The sequence below is a fragment of the Puma concolor genome, chromosome B3, assembly GCF_028749965.1.
Source record: "Puma concolor isolate L17-30 chromosome B3, mPumCon1.1.hap2, whole genome shotgun sequence".
Classification (NCBI taxonomy): domain Eukaryota; kingdom Metazoa; phylum Chordata; class Mammalia; order Carnivora; family Felidae; genus Puma; species Puma concolor.
In genome coordinates, this window is record NC_141672.1 from 108,980,228 (window position 1) to 109,001,957 (window position 21,730).

At 40.9% G+C, this 21,730-nt stretch overlaps 1 protein-coding gene across 3 annotated transcripts; it reads right to left on the reverse strand.

Moving 5' to 3' along the window:
• Positions 1-1,060: 1,060 nt before the first annotated feature.
• Positions 1,061-21,327, reverse strand: SPG21 (SPG21 abhydrolase domain containing, maspardin). 3 transcript variants are annotated; one of them, XM_025918572.2, is made up of 9 exons: positions 21,068-21,327; positions 17,456-17,542; positions 14,580-14,741; positions 10,208-10,288; positions 8,792-8,937; positions 6,224-6,347; positions 5,312-5,419; positions 3,111-3,251; positions 1,061-1,773 (listed from the first exon to the last, which is right to left on the reverse strand). In XM_025918572.2, exons 2-9 carry the CDS (start codon positions 17,516-17,518, stop codon positions 1,657-1,659), a joined length of 942 nt encoding a protein of 313 aa, XP_025774357.1. In that variant the 5' UTR covers positions 17,519-17,542; positions 21,068-21,327; the 3' UTR covers positions 1,061-1,656. The 3 variants fall into 3 exon arrangements, with proteins under 3 accessions (XP_025774357.1, XP_025774359.1, XP_025774358.1); XM_025918574.2 differs by having other exon boundaries at positions 6,224-6,332; positions 21,068-21,324; XM_025918573.2 differs by lacking the exon at positions 21,068-21,327 and adding an exon at positions 18,690-18,802.
• Positions 21,328-21,730: the final 403 nt, after the last annotated feature.

Below are 21,730 nucleotides of genomic sequence, written 5' to 3' on the forward strand. Positions count from 1 at the left end.
CCTACGTGGAAAGATCCTTGGTTTTGTGATGGTCAGATCCAAGTTAACATCCCAGCTCTGCCCTTTCCTGTGTGATGATGAGCAAGTCTCTTGGCTCCTCCCAGTCTCCATGACCTCACCTGTAAAAATCAGTTTAATCAGGGTTGTGGTGGGGATTAAGTCAGAAATAGGATGGCTAACTCAATATTCTTAAAACTTAAAGGGAAAGAAGCATTCATGATGATTTTTCTGTCTCACTTGTACCTCAGAGAAACCAAATAATTGATGAGGGGAAGATTTTTGTTTTTAAATCAGAGAATTCTGTTAATAAATGGAATGATAAAAATTAGAGTTATCGTCACTGTTTTGCATCCTCCAATGAAACAACACATCTGTGCCGTGATAAGCAGGGGCAGCTAAACCATCATGTTAACCACTTAGAAACCACCAGATGTTATGTGCCTCCTCAGTGACATAATGGGAAGCACGCAGCCCTATGAAGCATTCCTGCCAAAAAGACTGAATTTGAGCCTGACTGACCCTCTAGATGTATGTACCAGCTTATGGGAAATACCAGGGACACAGAAACAAGTTAAAGGACACCATGAGGCTGCAATCAGCCAAATCTAGATCGTGGGGAATTCCATAGAGCAAATGAGCCTATTTCTTCAACAAATTAATGGCAAGAAAAAAAAAAAAAGGAATATATAGTTTGAAAGAGATTTGGGGCAGTTGGCTGGTTCAGTAGGTGCAGCATGCAACTCTCAATCTCAGGGTCATGAGTTCAAGCTCCAAGTTGGGCATGGAACCTACTTAAAAAAAATGTAAAAAAAAAAAATTAAGAGATTTAAGACACATTCCCATTGAGGGGGAAGAAAGAAGGTATGAAAAGTAACTGGCACATAGTAATAGCTCAATAAATGAGACCTACTGTTACTTTACAATGAGCAAACTGCAACTTAGAGAGATTAAGTAACTTATGTAATGTCATACCAAATTGGCCAACACCACCACGGTTTCTTGTCAGAAAGTCCTATGTCTATGTAGCCCAGTTGGGCAGCTACAATAATCACCAAAGCCATTCGCTGAAAGTGAGTTTTTATTCCAAATGACTGTAATGGCTAGAAAGACAACAGATAAAACTGAAAATGATTCTGCATAACTGGAAAGTAGAAGTAGTTGATGTTGCAGGGAGCACACAGTAGGTGACAGCTTGGCACTTGATAATGGCAATAACCAAGAATTCATAAAAATAACTGATGTCCTTCTGATACACAATCTGGATGTGCAGCATTTACAGCAAATAACATAAAAAGAAAGAAAGGAGGAAAGAAAAGAAAGGAAACAAACCCTCACAAAATCCCAAACTTCAGAAATTAATATTCGCTTAAGAACACAGTGGTGACGACTTTTGGTAGCAAAATTTTCACAATTCTTAAAATGGGAGTCTTCAAAAGTACTTCCTCAAATTCAAAAGCTAAAAAAACCGAAGAGGGAACAGTTACACTGGCTTAGAAGAGCTGCCGCCTGTCACAAAGACGACAATCAGTCCTACTTCCAAACACAGTGATAACCGGTGAACCTGACAGCCGAATGGAGAGGCCGCCGGGCGGGCACTGACGCCATGATTGTACAAGAACTCTCTGGATCACGCATCATTAACAACAAACACCACAACTATTGATCCTCCTGACTGACGCTGAGGCTGCCTTTCTGCACCTCAAGTTCCTCGGCACTGACCATCGACGGATCAATGGCCGCGTATTTGGTTCCATGGAATTGCAGCAAATGTATCTGTAGAAACACAGAATTGTTCTTTTAAATGTCACTATGGCATATTTTATACTTCTAAAATTACGCAGCAATATGTACTAATAAGAGACAAATTGGAAAACACAGAGAAGTCAAACAAGTATTTTTAAAAACCACAATTTGAGGGACGCCTGGGTGGCTCAGTCAGTTAGGCATCTGATTCTTGATTTTGGGCCTGGGTCATGATCTTGCAGTTTCTGAGTTCAAGCTCTGCGTCAGGTTCTGTGCTGACAGAGCAGAGCCCGTGTGGGATTCTCTTTTCCTCTCTCTGCTCCTCCCGATCCCCTCTCTCAAAATAAATAAGCATTAAAAAATAACACCCACAGTTTGGGATCTTTGTTCCTTATTTAACATGTAACAGGTCTCTCCCAAGTTCCTATAAATTTCATCATCTTAAGTGGTGGCACACCACTCCATAAGTTGTTGTTTACCCTCCTGTCCTGCTGCTGTGACTCAGGTCTTTCCCATCCTCTGCTGTTCAGAGCAAGATCATCACGAAGGGCTCCAGGCATCAAGTTTTTCTGAATTTAGGGTCCTCTACTTAGGATCCACTGCCACAAGTGGATGACAGGACCAAAGGACATGACTGTTTTTTGAAGTTCTTGATACTTCTTGCCAAACTGCCAAAGCAGTAATTTCTCATTGCTATTTAAACTTAAAAAAAAAAAAAAATCTTTTTTAATGTTTATTTATTTTTGAGAAAGAGAGAGGGAACACAAGTGGGGGGGGGGGGGGCAGAGAGAGAGAGGGAGACACAGAATCTGAAGCAGGCTCCAGGCTCCAAGCTGTTGGCACAGAGCCCTATGCAGGGTTTGAACCCATGAACCGTGAGATCATGACCTGAGCCCGAGTTGGACGTTTAGCCGACTGAGCCACCCACACACCCCCTCACTGCTATTTTAATATCCATTTAAGGTAGAGGACAAAGTGGCAGTTTTTGTCAGTTTTTGCGTGTATTATTTTAATGCACTAAAAATGGATCAGGAAAGTTGCTTCATGAATCTGGTATCCTGTTCTGATTGAATTCATTGTATCCAGGAGGCAAGGTCACATCATACCAAATGGCTACTTCTAGGTATGTGGATATAGGCCTGCTGTTCTTAGAAAAGAGATGGTAGGCAGAGAGTCACCTGTCTCTAACACACCTGCTTGAATTCTGCTTTAAATTATTAATGTAAACCACTTTTATCAAGCAAGTGCCTCATTCTTACAGAGAATTCTGTAGTTCTCCTATTCCACCATTAAAAAAAAAACAAGCTTTGTGTTTCAAACTATACACTGTGGGTTCAAAGTGCCCTGGCTTCCAAGCTGGGACTTACCTGTACATAAAGATTCACCTCTGCACTTCTGCACAGGTATGGGAAATTGCCTCCTGTTTTAAGGTGAGCCCTCCGGGCATTAGGATACAGTTTGTACATTTCTTCTTTAGCTTCGGTTGAAAGTGCACTCTGGTCAAATACCTTTAAAAAAAAAAACAAAGGCTGAAACCTACTGGTATTTTAATATGTTCTTTCCACATCATGGAAAATGCTTCCCAAAGCATTTCTTTCTTGTGAAGAGATGCTGCTGAACCTTGGCCAGCCTGGGCCACCTCCTCCTACTGATCCCTGGTGATTTCTAACATAAGCTACAGAATTTGTTGTTGCATTCTTTGGGAGAAAAGTCTACCATGAATTTTTTTCCCCTCAAACAGAGTTAACTGAATTAAAAGAATATTAATAGTGAACAATCATTATTGAAAATGCCAGTTAATTTCAAAAAGATCACTAAAATCCCAAAAGAACGTGTAAATTTTATTACTACTTAAAAACAGTTACATAAATACTATATGCTTAGTGAAAAACAAAAACAAAAACAAAAACAAAAAACAAAATTTTTAAGAGTATAAGAAAAAGTCCAGATCCTTTCCTGGGGGAACTACTGTTAACAGTTTGGAGTGTATGATTCTAGACATCATTTACTGCCCACATAAACTTATGTTTACACACACATTCAAGCAAGTTTTCAGAAAGTAATATTTTTTTCAAAAAGTAATTTTTTTAATCGTGCGCGCACGCACACACAGCACTTCCAACTTGCCAAAGTTTAAACACAGTTTCCAGTGACCCAAACTTTGGGTACATGAGCTCAGCTTTGAAAGATGGGCAAACAGAGCAAACGCACTGTGAGGACAAAATATTTTACCAACAGTACTGAAAAGCTTGTTCTGTGTCATGGTCAATGTCGGAATGTAGAGATTACAGTGAAGAATGAGAAGTTATTATTTACATGCTTGTAAATTTCTGGACAAAAATCAATTCTTAAAAAACATTATTTGAATCCAGGAATAAACCCGTTTATGAGGCAAAATAGTTACATGATTTAAAAAAAAAATAAGCCAAACCACAATGAAATACCACTTCACATCTATTAGAATCACTATTATCAAAAAACAGAAAATAACGAGTGTTGGGGAGGATGTGGAACAATTCGAACCCTTGTGCATTGCTGGTGGGAATGTAAAATGGTACAACCACTGTGGAAAATGGTATCATGGTTTCTCAAAAAGTTAAACAGAATTACATATGGCTCAGCAATTCCACTTCTCCGTATATACCCACAAGATGTGAAAGTAGGTACTCAAACAGATATTTGTACACCAATGCTCACAGCAGCATTATTCACAATAGCCCAGAGGTGGAATAACCCAAATGTCCATCAACAGATGCTGGATAAACCAAATGTGGTACCTGCATACAAGAGAGTATTATTCAGCGTTTAATACACGCCACGACATGAATAGACTTTGAAAACATTCTGCTAAGTGAATTCAGCCAGACACAGAAGTACAAATATTATGTGATTCCTTATAGTCTATGTACCTTACGTGAGGTACATAGAATAGTCAAATACATAGAGACAGAAAGTATAATGTTGGGTACCAGGGTCTGGAAGGAGGGGGGAATGGCGAGCTAGTGTTTAATGGGTACAGAGCTTCAGTTTGGGATGATGAAAAGTTCTGGAAATGGATGATGGTGACGGTTGCACAACACTGTAAATGTACTTAATGCCACTTAAGTTTACTTAATGTACACTTAAAAATGGTTAAAATGGTAAATTTTGTAACATATATTTTACCACAACTCGAGCATATAAGAAGCAAGCTTTTGTGCTAATTAGATTTTATGGAATTCTTGATTCTCTGACTCCATGAGGCAACTTTTCTTTGCTACATAGATGTGTAATAGCTAAAGTGCAATATCTGTTGATGACTGTAGCAAAAATATATCAGAATGGGTAAGGACTACCATGTTTGTTTATGTTTATTCCTACTTCAATGGTGTTATTCCTATCAGGAAAAAAATAGGGTAAGCAATACGTTGATTGTTTTAGAACTGAAAAAGTGGGTGGGGGGAGGGTGTAAAAAAAATCCAAGGCAGCATTGGAAGAGGTACACTGAAAAATTATAAAATAATTATGAGGATTTTGATATATACAGTTAAAAGGGTAAAACATCTATTTGACTTAAAAGGAAGCTTACATCCATAATGGTTACAGGGATGTCCCGAATTTTATGAGGTTCCACATAAGAATTTTGACAATTCAGGGTCAGTCTTGAAGCCAGTTCACTCTGACCCAAACTTTCCAGCTGTAGGAAGAAACACAGGCAAAGGTTTTAGATTAATTTTGTTTCCCACATTTCCATTAAGTGTAATATTTGTGCTTATAAAGGTGGTATCACGTGTGGTGGGTCCAGAAAGATCACCAAGGAGGAAATATAATGTATCTGTGAGACCATGGGCCTCCCAGGTGGTGGCATTTTTCTACTGTGGGAACCTGGCATTCATAGCCCTCAACATGAATTGCTTCTTCAACCAGGTACCTGTGGGCAGCAAGCCAGTTCCTATAACTCATAAGTGACAGATAAACATTTTTAAGAGATTTTGGAGCTGGAAGAGACCTCAGAAAAACCATCTAGCCCCGTAGTCCCTAAATCCAAGTCTGTAGACCTGCTACTTCAGATTCACCTCAAGGAGAAAGAGGGGGAACACAGTAAAAACACAGGTTCCCAGATCCCACACCCAGGGATTCCAGTTCAATGGGCTGGAGAGGCCTTGGAATCTGTTTTTGTTTGTTTGTTTTTTTTTAAATGTAGGCTCCATGCCCAACATGGGGCTCGAACTCATGATCCCCAGATCAAGAGTCCCATGCTATACTGACTGAGCCAGTCAGGTGCCGCTGGAATCTGTATTTTTAAAAGCTTCCCCCAAGTGATTCTGTTGAATTACTTACCAACAGTAATAATCTGTGTGGGTGTGTTAAAGTTGATATGGAAGGCGGTTTAGCAAACATCTCTAATACATACTCAATGAGACAGATATATCATCAGGAAGCAAGGAGACACAAAAATTTCTAGTATAAGGTGTCCCCACCCCAACGCCATGATCCTTACCCTGTCCACCATGAAATCAATAGCATCAGCCATCAAAGGGTCCACTGGGCCAGATGAAAAGTTTCCAAGAACTATTTTTTTGAGCATAAATGATGGCATCAGCCAAAAGCTGTAAAACAAGGACCTGATAATTTAAATTTGCAAGGTTACACAAAAGTAGCAAATATTCATTCAATATTGAAGCTTTGTATTAGCTATGTTCTTGGGATCTAGAGATAAAAAGACCTATCTCTTCTTCCAAAGAGCTAGCTTTAAAGCATCTTGTTTTTATATACATTTTCCTGAGCTCCCAAAGAGTTACGGTTTAATATGATTAAAGTTTTATTTGAGAATTTAGAATAATTATAAGTGGTATTTCAAGTTTCTTTGCCAAGGTAGACATTTTGATAATACTGAGAATTTATTATTTATTATTATTATTATTACTATTTTTTTTCTTTTTTTACTATTTGGCTTTATTTCCAATGGCTAAACTATTTCCTTTAGAAAACTGAAAAATTAAGATCCCAACCTTCAGGTTTATATCACCTTGATTGATTGATATTTCAAAATAGCAAAATGAAGGAGCTGTTATACTGCCAAAGTTTTCTCCTAGTAGATTCAATTAGGCTAATTCAAGGCAATTCAATCTATGGATTTCTGTAAGTGATTTTTAGTTGATATTTATTCCATTAATTACAAGAATTGAGAGCCATTATATACGGTAAACACTACTTTCTCTAAACCTATGGTGAAAATGACTTATAAAAAGTGCAGACTACCTTCTGATGCGTGTTCTCAATGGACTGGCTTGTTGGAAGTTGAGCTTCCCTCACAAGGCCAGTGGGCCCTCTTTCAGTTAACTTTCTCCATCCCGCCCATGGGTTTCCTTATTTTCTCAAGGTGATGAGGTACCCTCTGTGAGGGGTAGGCCCTGTTGGCTTTGCTTGCCCCTGTAGCCTCAATGTGTGGCACAAAGTAAGCACTCAGATATTTGATAAAATGTAGCTCATATGCAGGGGCACAAACAAAGTAGGGGCAGTCTTGGCTTGTGACAGTTAAAACAACATTAAAAATCATCAAAAATAATCAATGAGCTTTAGTGCATTGTCCGGACATGAACTATTTGTAGCTAATGTATGTAAGAAATTGTTGCACAAATGCTGAGTAAACTACTGAGATAACACCAGAAAACATTTTTAAAGAGAACAGAGTACAACTTGTTTTTGAGTAAGCTATACGCCCAATGTGGTGCTCAAACTCATGATCCAGAGATCAAGAGTTGCATGCTCTACCTACAATTTTAAAGAAATGTGAAAATAACAAACACAATGTTTACCTAGAGAATTCTGTGAAAAATCAACCTGATCATACAGGTATGTTTACTCATGGAGCTTTGTCTTTTAGGGTAGAGTCTAGCCTTGCTAGCAATGAAAAAAAATCACATTAAATGAGCTTTAAGGTACTATTAGATACTTATCAAATTACTTAAAATGTTATCTTCAGGGTGCCTGGGTGGCTCAGTCGGTTAAGCATTCGACTTTAGCTCAGGTCATGATCTTGAGGTCTGTGGGTTCGAGCTCCATGTCAGGCTCTCTACCGATAGCTCAGAGCCTGGAGCCTACTTTGGATTCTGTATCTGTCTCCCTCCCTCTCTCTCTCTCTCTGCCCCTCCCCCGCTCATGCTAGGTCTCTGTCTCTTAAAAAAATGAATAAACATTGAAAAAAATTAAAAATAAATAAACAAAATGTTATCTTCAATAACTTTTCTTTTTCCAGTGGGGGGAGGGGGAGGGGGATAGGAAGACAAAGAGAATCCCAAGCAGGCTCCACACTGTCAGAGCAGAGCCTGACACGGGGCTCAATCCCACAAACTGTGAGATTATGACCTGAGTCAAAATCAAGAGTCGGACACTCAACTGACTGAGGCACCCAGGCACTCCTAAAGTGGACTCTTCAATGAAAGGATGACTCAGAGGAAACAAGCGCCCCATGGGTGGCCCCACGAAGCAGGCCACCATTTCCATCTTTCCGAAAGCAGACTAACACTAAAGTGTCATGATGTGCAAGACGTGCTGGCAGACGAAATGTATTCTCTCTGTTTTTGGAAACACATTTCAAGGAAATAACCCAGAAAGGGAAGGAAAAAAGCAACATGTACAATGATTTGCAGAACATGATGAAAAATTGGGGGAAGCCAAAATGCCTAAAAACACTGTGTCGTCAATATACAGAACTGTTTAACAACATAGTAGGCAGAACAAGCAGAACACCATATTAGTTACATATGCAACTGAAGAGGACCTGTTAGGATCACATGAATGTATAGTAAACAAAGCTAACCCATAATTCAGAGTAATAGAAATAGCTAAATTCAGAGTTCATTCCATTCTTTTCTTTGGCAAAGGTGATTGTTTCTAGTTTTAAAAGCCAGGGCAGTTTCAGAAGACAGAGGTAGATACAAGCCCTTTCCACCCCCACACCCCCACCGCTTAGTGCAGCAACCCCCCACCCCCCGCCAAGCCAACATTTTCAAAATTCCACTGAATGAAAATCCTAAGAATTTTGGCCAAATGTTCATGTTCTTACCTGTTTGCAGTCCAAGTTTGGTTGAAGATGGAGGTGTCACTGAAAGAATTGCAGAGGATGAGGGAATGGACTCTGGGAGATGTGTGTGTGTATTCAGCAAATTTCTGGGCCAAAAAGCCTCCCAAAGAAGCCCCAAACAGGTGAACCTAATTGCAAACAAACACAAGAAGGATACTACAACAACAATCAATCCTGAACATAAATACCAAAAAAAAAAAAAAAAAAAAAAGTAGTTTTACTTCTCACCAACCACAGAATACATAATGTCATCATAATCCTTAGATGAAAATATCGATAGCAGTTCAACATTTAGGAAACACTGCACTTAAGTACAATTTATACATCCCGTCAAGAAAACAATCTGCATGCAAATACAAGTAAGAAAATATTATCTACGGATTACACTAGAAAATGAAACCACTCAGTAATTTATATTTAAGAAAACTATGATTTGGTAATTCTACTCCTAGGTACAAACTCAAAAGAACTGAAAACACATGTCCACGTTCGTGTGTCCACAAATGTTCACAGCAGTGTTATTTCTTTTTTTTTTTAATTTTTAAAAATGTTTTATTTTTTATTTTTGAGAGAAAGAGAGAGAGAGAGAGAGAGACAGAGTGCAGCGGAGGGGCAGAGACAGGGAGACACAGAATCTGAAGCAGGCTCCAGGCTCTGAGCTGTCAGCACAGACCCTGATGCAGGGCTTAAACTCGCAAGCTGTGAGATCATGACCTGAGTCGAAGTCAGATGCTTAACCGACTGAGCCACCCAGGCACCCCACAGCAGTGTAACTTCTAATAGCCAAACAATGGCAACAATCCAAACGTGCATCAACTGACAAATGGATAAATAAAATGGGGTACACCTATATAGTGGGATATTATTTGACAATAAAAAGGTGGAGTACTGATACACGCTACAACATAGCCGGGCCTTGCAAACATTATGCTAAATGAAAGAAGTCAGTTAGAAAAGATGAACACTAAGAAAATTAAAAAAAAAAGATGAATATTGCATGATTCCATTTATATAAAATACCTAGAATGGGTACATCTACACAGGCAGAAAGGAGATTAAGTTGCCAGGGGTAGGAGAAGAAAGGTAAGGAGTCACTAATAATGAATATGTGGTTTCTTTTTGGGGTGAAAAAAATGACCTAAAATTGACCCTATTTGTGAATATATTATATTTATTTATATATAAAATATATTTATATTTACATATAAATATATATTGTACCTATCTATGAATATATTAAAAACCATACTCACACACTTGAAAAGGGTAAATTGAATGGTATGTGAATTATATCTCAAAAGAAGTATCATTTAAAAACAAAACAAAGACAATACCAGGCTTTACAATGTAAATGCTGCATTAAAATCACATGTAAATATTTAGTTTTAGGGTACTCACTTTATCCAGTTGTAAATGGTCTAAAAGTTTTCTAAATCCATCACAGAATTCAAGATGGTCCCAATAAACTGGATACTGCAACTGAAATAATAACATTATTAATTAATAATAAATATAGGGGAGCCTGGGTGGCTCAGTCAATTCAAGCGTCCAACTTTGGCTCAGGTCAAGATCTCACAGCTGGTGAATTTGAGCCCCATGTCGGGCATTGTGCTGACAGCTCAGAGCCTGGAGCCTGCTTCGGACTCTGTGTCTCCCTCTCTGCCCCTCCCACACTTGCACTCTGTCTCTCAAAAATAAATAAATATTAAAAAAATTAAAAATATATATATATGCAAAATTTAGGACTCCCATAATAGCATTTCTCATTTGCTCAAGCTCTGCTCCTTTTATTTTTGAGACAGAGAGAGAAACACACACATACACACACACACACACACACACACAGCATGAGCAGGGGATGGGCAGAGAGAGAGGGAGACACACAATCTGAAGCAGGCTCCAGGCTCTGAGCTGACAGCACAGAGCCCAATGCAGGGCTCACACCCATGAACCATGAGATCATGACCTGAGCTGAAGTCAAACGCTTAACCAACTAAGCCACCCAGGTGCCCCTAGACCAATTTATTTTATTATTATTATTTTTTCAATGTTTTATTTATTTTTTGAGAAAGAGAGGGTAAGTAGGGCAAGGGCAGAGAAAGTGGGGGACAGAGAGTGAAGCAGGCTCCGCACTGAAAGCAGCAAGCCCAATGTGAGGCTTGAACCCATGAACCGCAAGATCAAGACCTAAACTGGTCTGCTGTTCAACCGACTGAGCCTCCCAGGTGCCCCCTAACAGACCAATTTAAAAAAAGAATAGCACACAAGAGATATTATGTGAATAATAATTTCAATTCATGTCTGTTTCCTTTCCAAATAGCTAAGAAACTCTGAGGTTCAAGGGTGAATAGGAGCAGAACCCTTTCAAGTGAAAAAATACTGTTTTCCGGGGCGCCTGGGTGGCGCAGTCGGTTAAGCGTCCGACTTCAGCCAGGTCACGATCTCGCGGTCCGTGAGTTCGAGCCCCGCGACGGGCTCTGGGCTGATGGCTCAGAGCCTGGAGCCTGTTTCCGATTCTGTGTCTCCCCCTCTTTCTGCCCCTCCCCCGTTCATGCTCTGTCTCTGTCCCAAAAATAAATAAACGTTAAAAAAAAAAAATTAAAAAAAAAAATACTGTTTTCCCTTTAATCCAATTTAATTCTAAAAGTATGGCTCAGGAGAACTCGAAATAAAATCCTAAGGAGAATTCCCTCTCTTTTTGGCAGCATTGCTTGAAGTGCGTATTCAATAAAATTGTTCCTCTTTTCTTAATTGACTCAGGCATCATATCTGATTTCTTGTACCTTTATTTGTGGCCAAAAAAGTATGGTGCTTGACCTTAAGTAGCCTATAAAAGCTGAGGAGGAGGAGGAAAAGAAATACAAGTCACTACCTCCTTTCTAGAGGACTCCAGCTTGTCACCAAAGAATTCCACTCTCTTTAATAATAAGCAAAACCTGTCTGACAGGCTAGTTGTTTTAAGAACTTAGATTCCTTTTGTCATTAACAAGTTGCTGGAATTGATACTATCATGTATATAATAGGATAACTTTAGATTTGTTGTAATTATGTTACTTTTACTATTAAAAATTTCATTTGTGGATGAGATTCCACTATTCTGACAGGATGAAGAACAGCTGCTCCCTAGCAGATAATCTGAGAACTGGAGTCGGATGATAGAAAAGAAAGCTATTATAGGGCATCTGGGTGGCTCAATCAGTTAAGTGTCTGACTTTGGCTCAGGTCATGCTATCTCGGTTTGCGGGATCGAACCCCACGTCAGGCTCTATGCTGACAGCTTGGAGCGTGGAGCCTGCTTCGGATTCTCTGTCTCCCTCTCTCTCTACCCGACCCCCAATTGTGCTCTCTCTCTCTCTCAAAAATAAACAAACATTAAAAACAAAACAAAAAGGAAAAGAAACCTATATTGTAAAAATATTTTTTTATGAAGCCTTTAATTTAAAAATATCTATGCCCAAGATAGGGGATAAAACTGTACACAACTTAACACACACACACACACACACACACACACACACACACAAACTGAGTACAAGTAAAACTGGAAATCTAAGATTGGTGGATTGTATTAATATCATACCCTGGTTACAATATCCGACTACAGTTTTGTAAAATGTTACTATTGAGAGAAACTGGGCAAAGTATAAAAGGGATATCTCTGTATCATTTCTGAAAACTACAGGTGAACCTATAATTATCTCAATAAAAATGTAAATGACAAAAGGACTGGTACCTTTCAACTGCTAGATAAGTATGTAATAAGTTTTAAAATCTTGTGAGGTAGGGGCACCTGGGTGGCTCAGTTGGTTAGGTGTCTGTTTTGGCTCAGGTCATGATCTCACGGTTCATGGGTTTAAGCCCCTCATTGGGCTCCTTGCTGACAGTGTGGAGACTGCTTGGGATTCTCTCTCTCTCCCTCCCTCTCTGCCCCTTTCTCACTCTCTCAAAAATGAATACATACATTTTAATAACTACATAAATAAAACAAACTTCGTGGGGTTAGGCACATAAGGACAAAGTAACTTTGAAGACATCACTGGCCTTTTCTTTTTTAAGTTTTATTTTTAAGTAATCTCTGCACCCAATATGGGGCTCAAACCCACAACCCCGAGATCAAGGGTTACACACTACACCAGCTGAGCCAGCCAGGTGCCCCTGGCCCTTTCTTGATTCATTATCTAGCCAATGAAATAATGAAATCCCACATCAAGAAGCTTGAGGGCAAGAAGAAATATCCAGCCAAAAGGCAAAGCAATTTGGACTTGCCAGCTTGGAGCAAAAAACACACAGTCAACTTCAGACAGTGATCTGAAGTGGGAGAGACGTCTGTGGCCGCTCAGTTTCCCCTCCCTGGCTGATCAACAGAGGCTACCAGGAAAGGCACTGTCGTGTCTTAGGCTGTGGAGGGCTGGGATGAGTGTGCTTGCCACCCCGCTTTCCTGAAATGCCGTCAACCAAGAGGAATTATGAAAACCCAGAACAAGGGAGGATTATGTTGCAGAGACTCAAAACATGCCACATGAAGAATGATCAAAGAATGTGGAGAATTTCTCGTGAAAGAAAAAACCTGGGGGGAAGGCAGCAAGCTGACAATAACTAGTTTTCTCGAGAAGGGCTGTCAGGAGGAAGAACTGGATTTGTTCCGTGTGGCCCCAGTTGGTGGTAAACCCAGTAAAACTTTAAGTTACCTTCCGAGAAAAGAGATCTGGTCCACATTTTCTCTCCTTCAGATAGTAAATAAAATGTACAGTAACAGCAATATTCCCACAGGGAGACCTGTTTTACATGTTACTGTTCCGGCTCCCGCAAACAAGTGCCAACTCCAAAGCCCAAGAGTCTCTCCTTCCTGAGAAGTAAGGAGACCAGCCTCCATTATTTTTTGTTTTTAACATTTATTTATTTATTATTGAGAGAGAGAGAGAGACAGAGAGACAGAGAGGCAGATTGTGAGATCAGGTTTGATCTCACAAACCTGAGCAGAAATCAAGAGTTGTACACTCAACCGACTGAGCCACCCAGGAGCCCCTGGCCAGCCTCCGTTGTTACACAGTCGAGGCATCACGAACAATGGTGCCTTCCTCACCTACACTGTTCTTCCAGAAGAGATTCAAGAATGACCAATGGGAAACTAGATTTAGACCAAACTCAGTGATAAAATAACAATTAGAAACAAAAAACTTCTTAAGTAAATGCTGAGAGTATGGGCTATAATAAGACCCATCCCAACAGTCAAAGACTTACATTAAAGCAAGCTTTCAGTCAGCTGAATGTCAGCAGACCCCTCTGCTGTATAATATTGCACATTTAGCTCCCTTGCAGGCAGTGGTGTAATGAACCAGGAGTGGAAATGGAGTCAGAAGACTCAGACTGGTTCTCCTTCCACCACCTAGTGGTCATGGCCTGCCACGATCACCAAAATGGCTGGACCTCCATTTCCTCATCTATAAACAAGGACAATGCTTCCTACCATTCAGAGTTAAGAGAATGTACATAAAAGCTGGGCACTGAGGTTTCCATAGAAGTTTGTACCCTCTGCATCTCTTTATGTCCGTGTACTACACCGCCTTCCTTCCAAAGGCTTCATTTCACATTTTAAAGAAGGAAAACAATCTTACCTCAACTAAAAAAAAAAAAAAAAAAAAAAAAAAGCCCATTATGATAGTTAATCAGGAACAGAAGTACCCACATACAAAAAACAAACAAACAAAAAAACACAACCAAACCCAAAAAATGTGGACTTGAACTGTAATACTGAATCAATAATACTTACAGCTATAACCCGGTAACCCCATCCAGTCAAAGCCAAAATCTGCCGGAAAAATACATCTGCAGTTCCGCTGACAGGGGGAAGAAATATCAGAGGACACCTGATATTTCTGGGGCCTGCATCATACAGCGACCATATTTTACTATCATCATCATCCACGATAATCTGGAGGGAAAGTTATAAGAAAAAAAATGGAAAACCTTATGGATTTGGTTTGATATTGTTACTTTACACTATAATTTCTGTGACAATTTTAATGCCACCGCCTTGGTTGTTACAAGGTACCCTGGGGATCACACCAGACTAGCATGTATAATAAATAACTGCTTTGGTCTCTTTTTCCTTCTTCTATGTGCTAACATACTGTACAAAATTGCCTTATATCCTTCCAAAGACTATAAAGCTTTTTTTAAAATCAGTTTTTCATCTTCCTTCCCATCCATGATTATAAAAGCCTGTTTTGTTTACCATTAAACAGTAAACCCTGTAATTGGCATCTCATTTCTTCCCCATACTTCTGGCTTTGTGTGTGTGTAGGAGGCAATTTGCAGAGTCATTCTCCAGTGCTGTCCGGAGGGGAGGAAAGACTCCAGGCTCTAGGGACAAACTAGGGAGAGATGGTACCACTCAGGAGATGGTTCTGGAACCTGATCTACACCACGTCTTTGAGGGGGAGACTTTTGCTAAAGAGGAAGGACACAGCAGGTGTAGGTGTCCCTGTTCTGGAAGAATGTTTCAAACCAGTCAGTCAGGTGTAAGGAATGGGCACAGGAAAAAACTGGTTTTCTTGAGAAAAGAGGGTTGGGAGGAGGAAGGGCATCAGAAACCTTCCTGAATTAGTAGTTCTTAACCCAAAGGGAAAAAAGATGAGCATTAAGTGAGCTGAGACAAGTCAAGGGCTCAGCGTGGAGTTTGGCAGGGAGAGTTTCAGTGAGTGTTAGATATTAGTATTATTCACTGCATGATAGTTTACTTTTTGTTTTCTGTGGCTGACTTTTTCATGATATTTGGAAAAGTACCTGAGCTTCCTGAACTTTTGCCTGTGCAAATCAATTATTTATCCTACTTTTACATTAAAACATTTAAGGCCTCCAGGTTCTATTTTCTGAGCGCTCCTAGCTGGCAGTGCTGTGGGCCCCTGGTGTCACTGTGGATGGTAACACACTGACTGGGATCACTGGCATCACTGGGAGCAGACAAAGGGGGCAAAAGGCACAGTCCAGAGGAACCTAACAATTCCCTGTGAGACTTCCCCAGGTCACAGACGATGACAGTAATATCTCATACTCATGTTTCTGCCCTTGGCATCTTGCCACACACAATTTTGCTCTTATTTTACTTTGGGAGGCTATGATTGTGGTAAAAATCTCTTAATGGCTTTTGACAGTGCACACAGTAAATCCCAATCTTGTAATAATAAAACTAATATGAGGTAAGAATATTTAGATCTCTGAAATTTTCCAGGACGTTATTTCAATAATCTATTTGGGAGAAAAGTAACAAAAATAGCATGTTCTCTCCCCCCCTCCTTTACTGAGATATAATTGACATAGTATGTTCTGAATATAAGCCATAAATACTTAAAAGTTGTTTATCACTTCAATTTTCTCAGAGTTCTCTGAATGGCAATTTTGTCAGAAATCCCTTAGAAGATGCAATATCTATCTGATAATTTAAAATCTAGCACCACGAAATTTCAAGCAAACTTATCATGACTTGTGGACCAAACTCATCTCACAACTGGAGAAAATCACATCAACCAAACTACCTCCTATAACTACTTCTAAGAATATTTAGAGAAGTGTGGGTTGTTTGGGGTCTGGTGATCAGCTTGCTGAGAAAGTGAGCTATCAAGATGAGCGCACATGAATTATTTGAGGGGATGGGACAAGGTAGAGGGACTGCAAGACCCAATTATCATTTAGTATGGGCAGGAGTTTCCCAGGGAACAAGAAGGGCAGCTCCCTTTGGTAAGCAGTCAAGTACTTCTGACTCTGAAGTCAGATTAATTTGATTTTAATGGGCAGACTCTACCAGGCTGAGTGACCTTTAACATGTTAACCTCTCTGGACCTTGGTTTTCTTATCTGCAAGAGGGGCACATCACTACCATCTTTGTTAAACTGTTAAGAATGAAATAAGGTATCTGCTGACCTCCTACAACAGTGCCAGTTGTCTAGCAGATACTCTGTTTACACTTGGAGAACTGTATCTCAAATTTCTATATGGAGAATAGTTTTGTTGTTAATTCAAACCTGCATGGCACTTCCACAGATGTCTACCCTGACAAAATAATTATAACAGAGACATAGATGATTTTCATCTCATACTTTTGCAAAGGGATCAGCAAAGACTTTGCTCTGTGACTTAACTAGCTTTTGTCCAGTATGATCCCCAAACATTTGGGATTAATTAGGGACTCAGAGTCGACAGTCAAACTTCACTGTGAATGACATCTCAGGCAAATAAGATTTCCTGAAAATGGCTACCATTACAGAGGATCTATAATGTGGCCCATTGAAAATCTTAAATCTGAGGAACAGGAAAAGGCTTTATAATCGAATCTGACTGCACGTACTATATAGTTGCTGTTGCGGCAAGCTTTCCACTATCTACAGAGTACACATATTCCTGTTTGCTTGAATACACAAAAGCAATTATAAAATAATGAGTACAGTTATACCCACTTTTACTCTTGAATGTGTCTCAAGAGTTCACTGCACTTGACAAAGAAGGGGTGAACTTTATGCCCTACGACCCAGACTCCTGATATTTGGCAATAACCTTTACTCTCAAACACTGTTAAGGCATAACATCTAAGTCACAAACAAAAACAATACAAGATTTTGCAAATAAGAGGTGTAGTAAAACCATACATACCTTTTTAAGGGGAACTGTACTTCTAAACCAGTTATAATCAGGAGAGACTTTAATCTCTCCCATGATTAGCTGAAATGGAGGTTAACCCTGAAATAAAAGCATGTGATGTTTCATGTCAAGAATTCATGTTTACATCAGAACCAAATGTAGAGTCTGGTCTAGCTATAAAAACAATACTTTAAATGGTAAAACCAAAGAAATGGGCTATTTTACCTTGTCAGTATATACTTAAACTACAGAAAACAATTTGGTGAAGTCCTATAGTCACAGAGCAGGAGGGGGCCCTGAGAGATAATTACTTTCTTAGTTCCTCCGGATGAAGAACCTGGTCTAGAAAACTTAAATGACTTACCAGCGATCTCCTGTCTATTGCAGAGCTAGGACCAGAGGTAGGACAGTGTGTTCTGACACCAGAATGCCTGTCCTAGGTAAATGATTCCAAACTGCAGTACCATCACCTATGTGTTGACAGTATCTTAAGAATCCATTTTAACAAAGATGTCTGATAGAGTTTCAGGGAACAGTCCACACTAGAGAAAAGGGGTAATAGAAGCCTGCGTCCTGATCAAGTCACAAAATGCCATAAATCTAACTCTAGCAGAACATAGTTTCAGAACCTCACATGTAGTTCTTAATGCAGTTCTTGATGTGATTAAATGTGATATACCCTCCTCTGAAAGATCTATGATCAAATACCAGGACAGGCTTGAAGGCACTATAACCAGCAACAAAACATGGGTCTTTAGAAGAAATACGCAGTCTCTTGTGGTGAGATTAGTGATTTCTAGCTTTTATAGCTGCGTGACCTTGGAAGAGTCACTGACCTTCTTTGAGCTTGCTTTCCCATCTATGACTGTTTCACCACTGTATTTTCAAAGCCTAGAACAGTGCTTGGCACAGAACAGGCATTATCTGTTGACTAAATGGATGACTATGTCCTAAGGAGACTGGATCAGGCAATCCTAGAGTCTCTTCTGACCCAGGGATCTAACAGCTTTGGAATGGCTGGGCATCTTCAAGGGAAAGGCTGCCCCTCCTTGCTCAGGCATCTGTATTGTCGTAACAGGAACTTGAAATTATAGCTCCCTGTTGCAGATTCTTATTGCCAAACGAGGAACTTCCACCCCCTGGTTTGGAAGGATTCAAATACTTGCTGTGTATCCTGTCCTCTACCCCCAGAGCAAGTCTGGATTTCCTAACAAGGCTAGGATGTGTTCAAGACCATAACACTTACCTCCTGGGCTGACTCTGAATTGTTATTTTGAGTGGTTGGTCAGCAGGTGCAGTTCTCTGGACTGGCCAGGAGCTGGGGACTCCTTTTTGGCCCTCCACATCTGCCAACTCAGGAGTTCAGGGAACTTAGCAATCATAACAGTTACCTCTAATCTTGGGGGGGGGTTACTAAACCCCAAGGAGATGGGAGACATAGGCATCCATTATTAAACTTGATTTACAACCTTGACATTGCAATAATGGTCTGTTCCCTCAAGGCTAGGATGGTAATTTTAGAAAAGTTTGTTAAAATCATAAGCTGTTCTCAAAAGTACCAAGAATATCATTAGCCAGTCTTATGCTGAAATCAGTGTGCACAGATGTAGTTATAATTCATCCTGGAATAAAGAAAATTGTTCTTTGCATATCCATTTTCTCTTAACGAATATTAACATGTTAAAAAAAAAATCTAAGCCACTGGAATCTACTCAGTAGGTTTATAAAACATCTAAGCTACTTAAAGCCAGAAAGGTAGCTTCTAGATTTGCCAGACTTGGGATAAATTAATTCAGTTTTGGAATCAGCTGCAAGGTACAAACCAAACTATCATAGACATACAGATCATACACAGGCACACACATTCACCGACATCCACTTCTTCCCAGAGCAACAAGTAGAAAGATGTGTCTTACCACAGTCCTCAGCATTATTCACAACCACCTCAGTATAACATTTTATAACAAATCTCACTGGACGGAGAGATTCCACCCAACTGTGACCAAATTTTTGTAGAGGCAAGTGATTTTAACACTTGTGTTAGTTTGGCAATACATGAAAGGTAAGATAGATACCAAATGTTGCATCTGACCAACTGACATCTAAGTTAAAAAAAAAAACAACAACAAAAAAACTCACTGCTGCAAAGAGAAAGCAGCTGTGAGTGGTATGAAAAGGAAGTCTGTTCTCCAAGCTCTCTTTCATTCACTAAAGGGGTATACTTTTCCAAGTCACGAGAGGAACATTCTGTATATGGCAAAAAAAGGTTAACTGAGATTGTGACCAAACTGGTCAGTATTAAATAAGAAAGAATGTCGACCAGGAGCTCAACACTGATCTGATCTCTCACAATTCAATTCTTCGCAAAAACAAAAGCACCTGTTCATGCTGGTGGGAAAAGGGCTACAGAGATCAGCCTTAATCTTGCCTAAAGAAATCCCTCCTCAGGGAGTACTTTGGACAGTCAGTCCTCTCTGGCCCTGTGGTGCTAGACAGTAAAATTGCCAATTGTGAGTGTGCATCAGGAATTACATGCACTTACCCCTCAGGGATTCAACAGAACCTGCCAGTTTACAGTCAATGAAATCATCTTTAAAAATGTTTAAGTCACATAACCAGATTAACTAGTCACAGGTTTTTGGATCCTTTATCTCAATCTGTAGTTGATCCACATATGGACAGTCTGTGATTATTAATGCCAGCAGTAACTAAATATTAGGACCTGAGAGTCTCTAGGCAATGCAGTTGGCTTTTTTAATGCAAATATCAACAGCTCACCACACCAGTACACAGCTATCCTTTCTTCCTCCAGATTTCTTTAGGGGAACATTTATCCCTCTTTTCTTCAGGAACTTATTCCATTATTGTCTAAACCTCATGGGAGGAAAAGCTGCCAACTTGACATTTCTTCTGTGACACCTCATCTTGTACTGTCTTGGTATAAAAGCTCTTGGAAATTTGCACACAGCTATTAAGTTACTCCTCGGTCTCTTGAATCATGCTGCTAACAGGAGCTGGAACATTGTACAAGGAGACAAAGCAGCAGCATAAATGCAGAATTTATAACTCCCTAGGAAAGCCAGAAGAAGGAAAGCAAAGCACTCTAGTCCTGTTACTTTCCTCATCCCCCATTCACAAGTCTCACACCAGGTACTGAGCAATGACAAAGACATTTGTCACTTTCAGGCTGAGGTGCAATCTTCAAAATAACTAGCTTCTGCTCAGAGTTCTTAAAAGTTGAAAAACATATTCCTGGGCTGCAGCAGTGTATCCCCGGGACCAGATTACAATAGTATGCCCTGGTCAAGAGACCCGCACCCCCATCCCCAGATGATCCAAACACAGACCCCACCCTTTCCCAGTCCCGCCTGTGAAAGCCACAACAAGGCAGAGTCACAGTACAACGACCACCTCAGGAAGTCAAACTTGACCTCAGACAGACTGATACACATACACAGAGGGACATGCGGTCACGTGCATGATCACATGGACCGGCCCACTAGGGGCCACACTAACAAAGTCACACCAACAGAGGCAGCCGCACACAGTACATACACACCCACCTGCAAACCTATACACATCACACACCCACACCCCGCTTCCAGGGCCTCGCCCACCCCTCACCTGCCGTGGCCTCCCCCACGTCCCTTTCCCTCCTCCCCAAAGCGGCTCTTCCCTCCAGTAGGGGCGCGGGCCGGGGAGGCGGCTGGGTCCGGGTCACCGCCGGCTGCCGGAGCGCTCAGTACCCGCAGGCACAGCGGGCTGTGGGGGCGAGCTGGAGGGCGGGCCTCCGAGGGGCGGGGCGCGCGGCCCGGAGAGCCTCAGCTGCCGCGCTCCCCCCTCCCGAACGGTTCGCGCAGTGGGCGCGAGCCTCGCGCTTCCGGGTTCGGAGGAGGCGGGGCCACGTCATGAGGAAGGGGCGGGGCTGCGTGGCTCCGGCGGTCACCATGACGACAGCGAGGGATGGAGACCAAGGTGAGACACTCCCGGCCGGCTCGGTACATCCTGCCGGTTGGGAGTCGGCGTCCGCCCTGGAGGTGGTGGAGGGCGCGGGGAGGAGGTTCGAGTTCCCTTTGGGTCAGCTCTAGGTCACCCATTTGATGTGGGCACCGAGGGAGAGATTGTGCGAGTGGCAGAAGGGGACGCCTGGCCCCTTGGGACCTCCCTCTGCCTTCAGTTCGCGCCCTCCTGGAGGAAGCAGGTGCGGACCATTTTCTCTCCGCTACGTAAAGCTTTGAGGGGACCCCCTTTGGGTCACAGGCTTTAGTGAGCAGCGCTTTGTATACT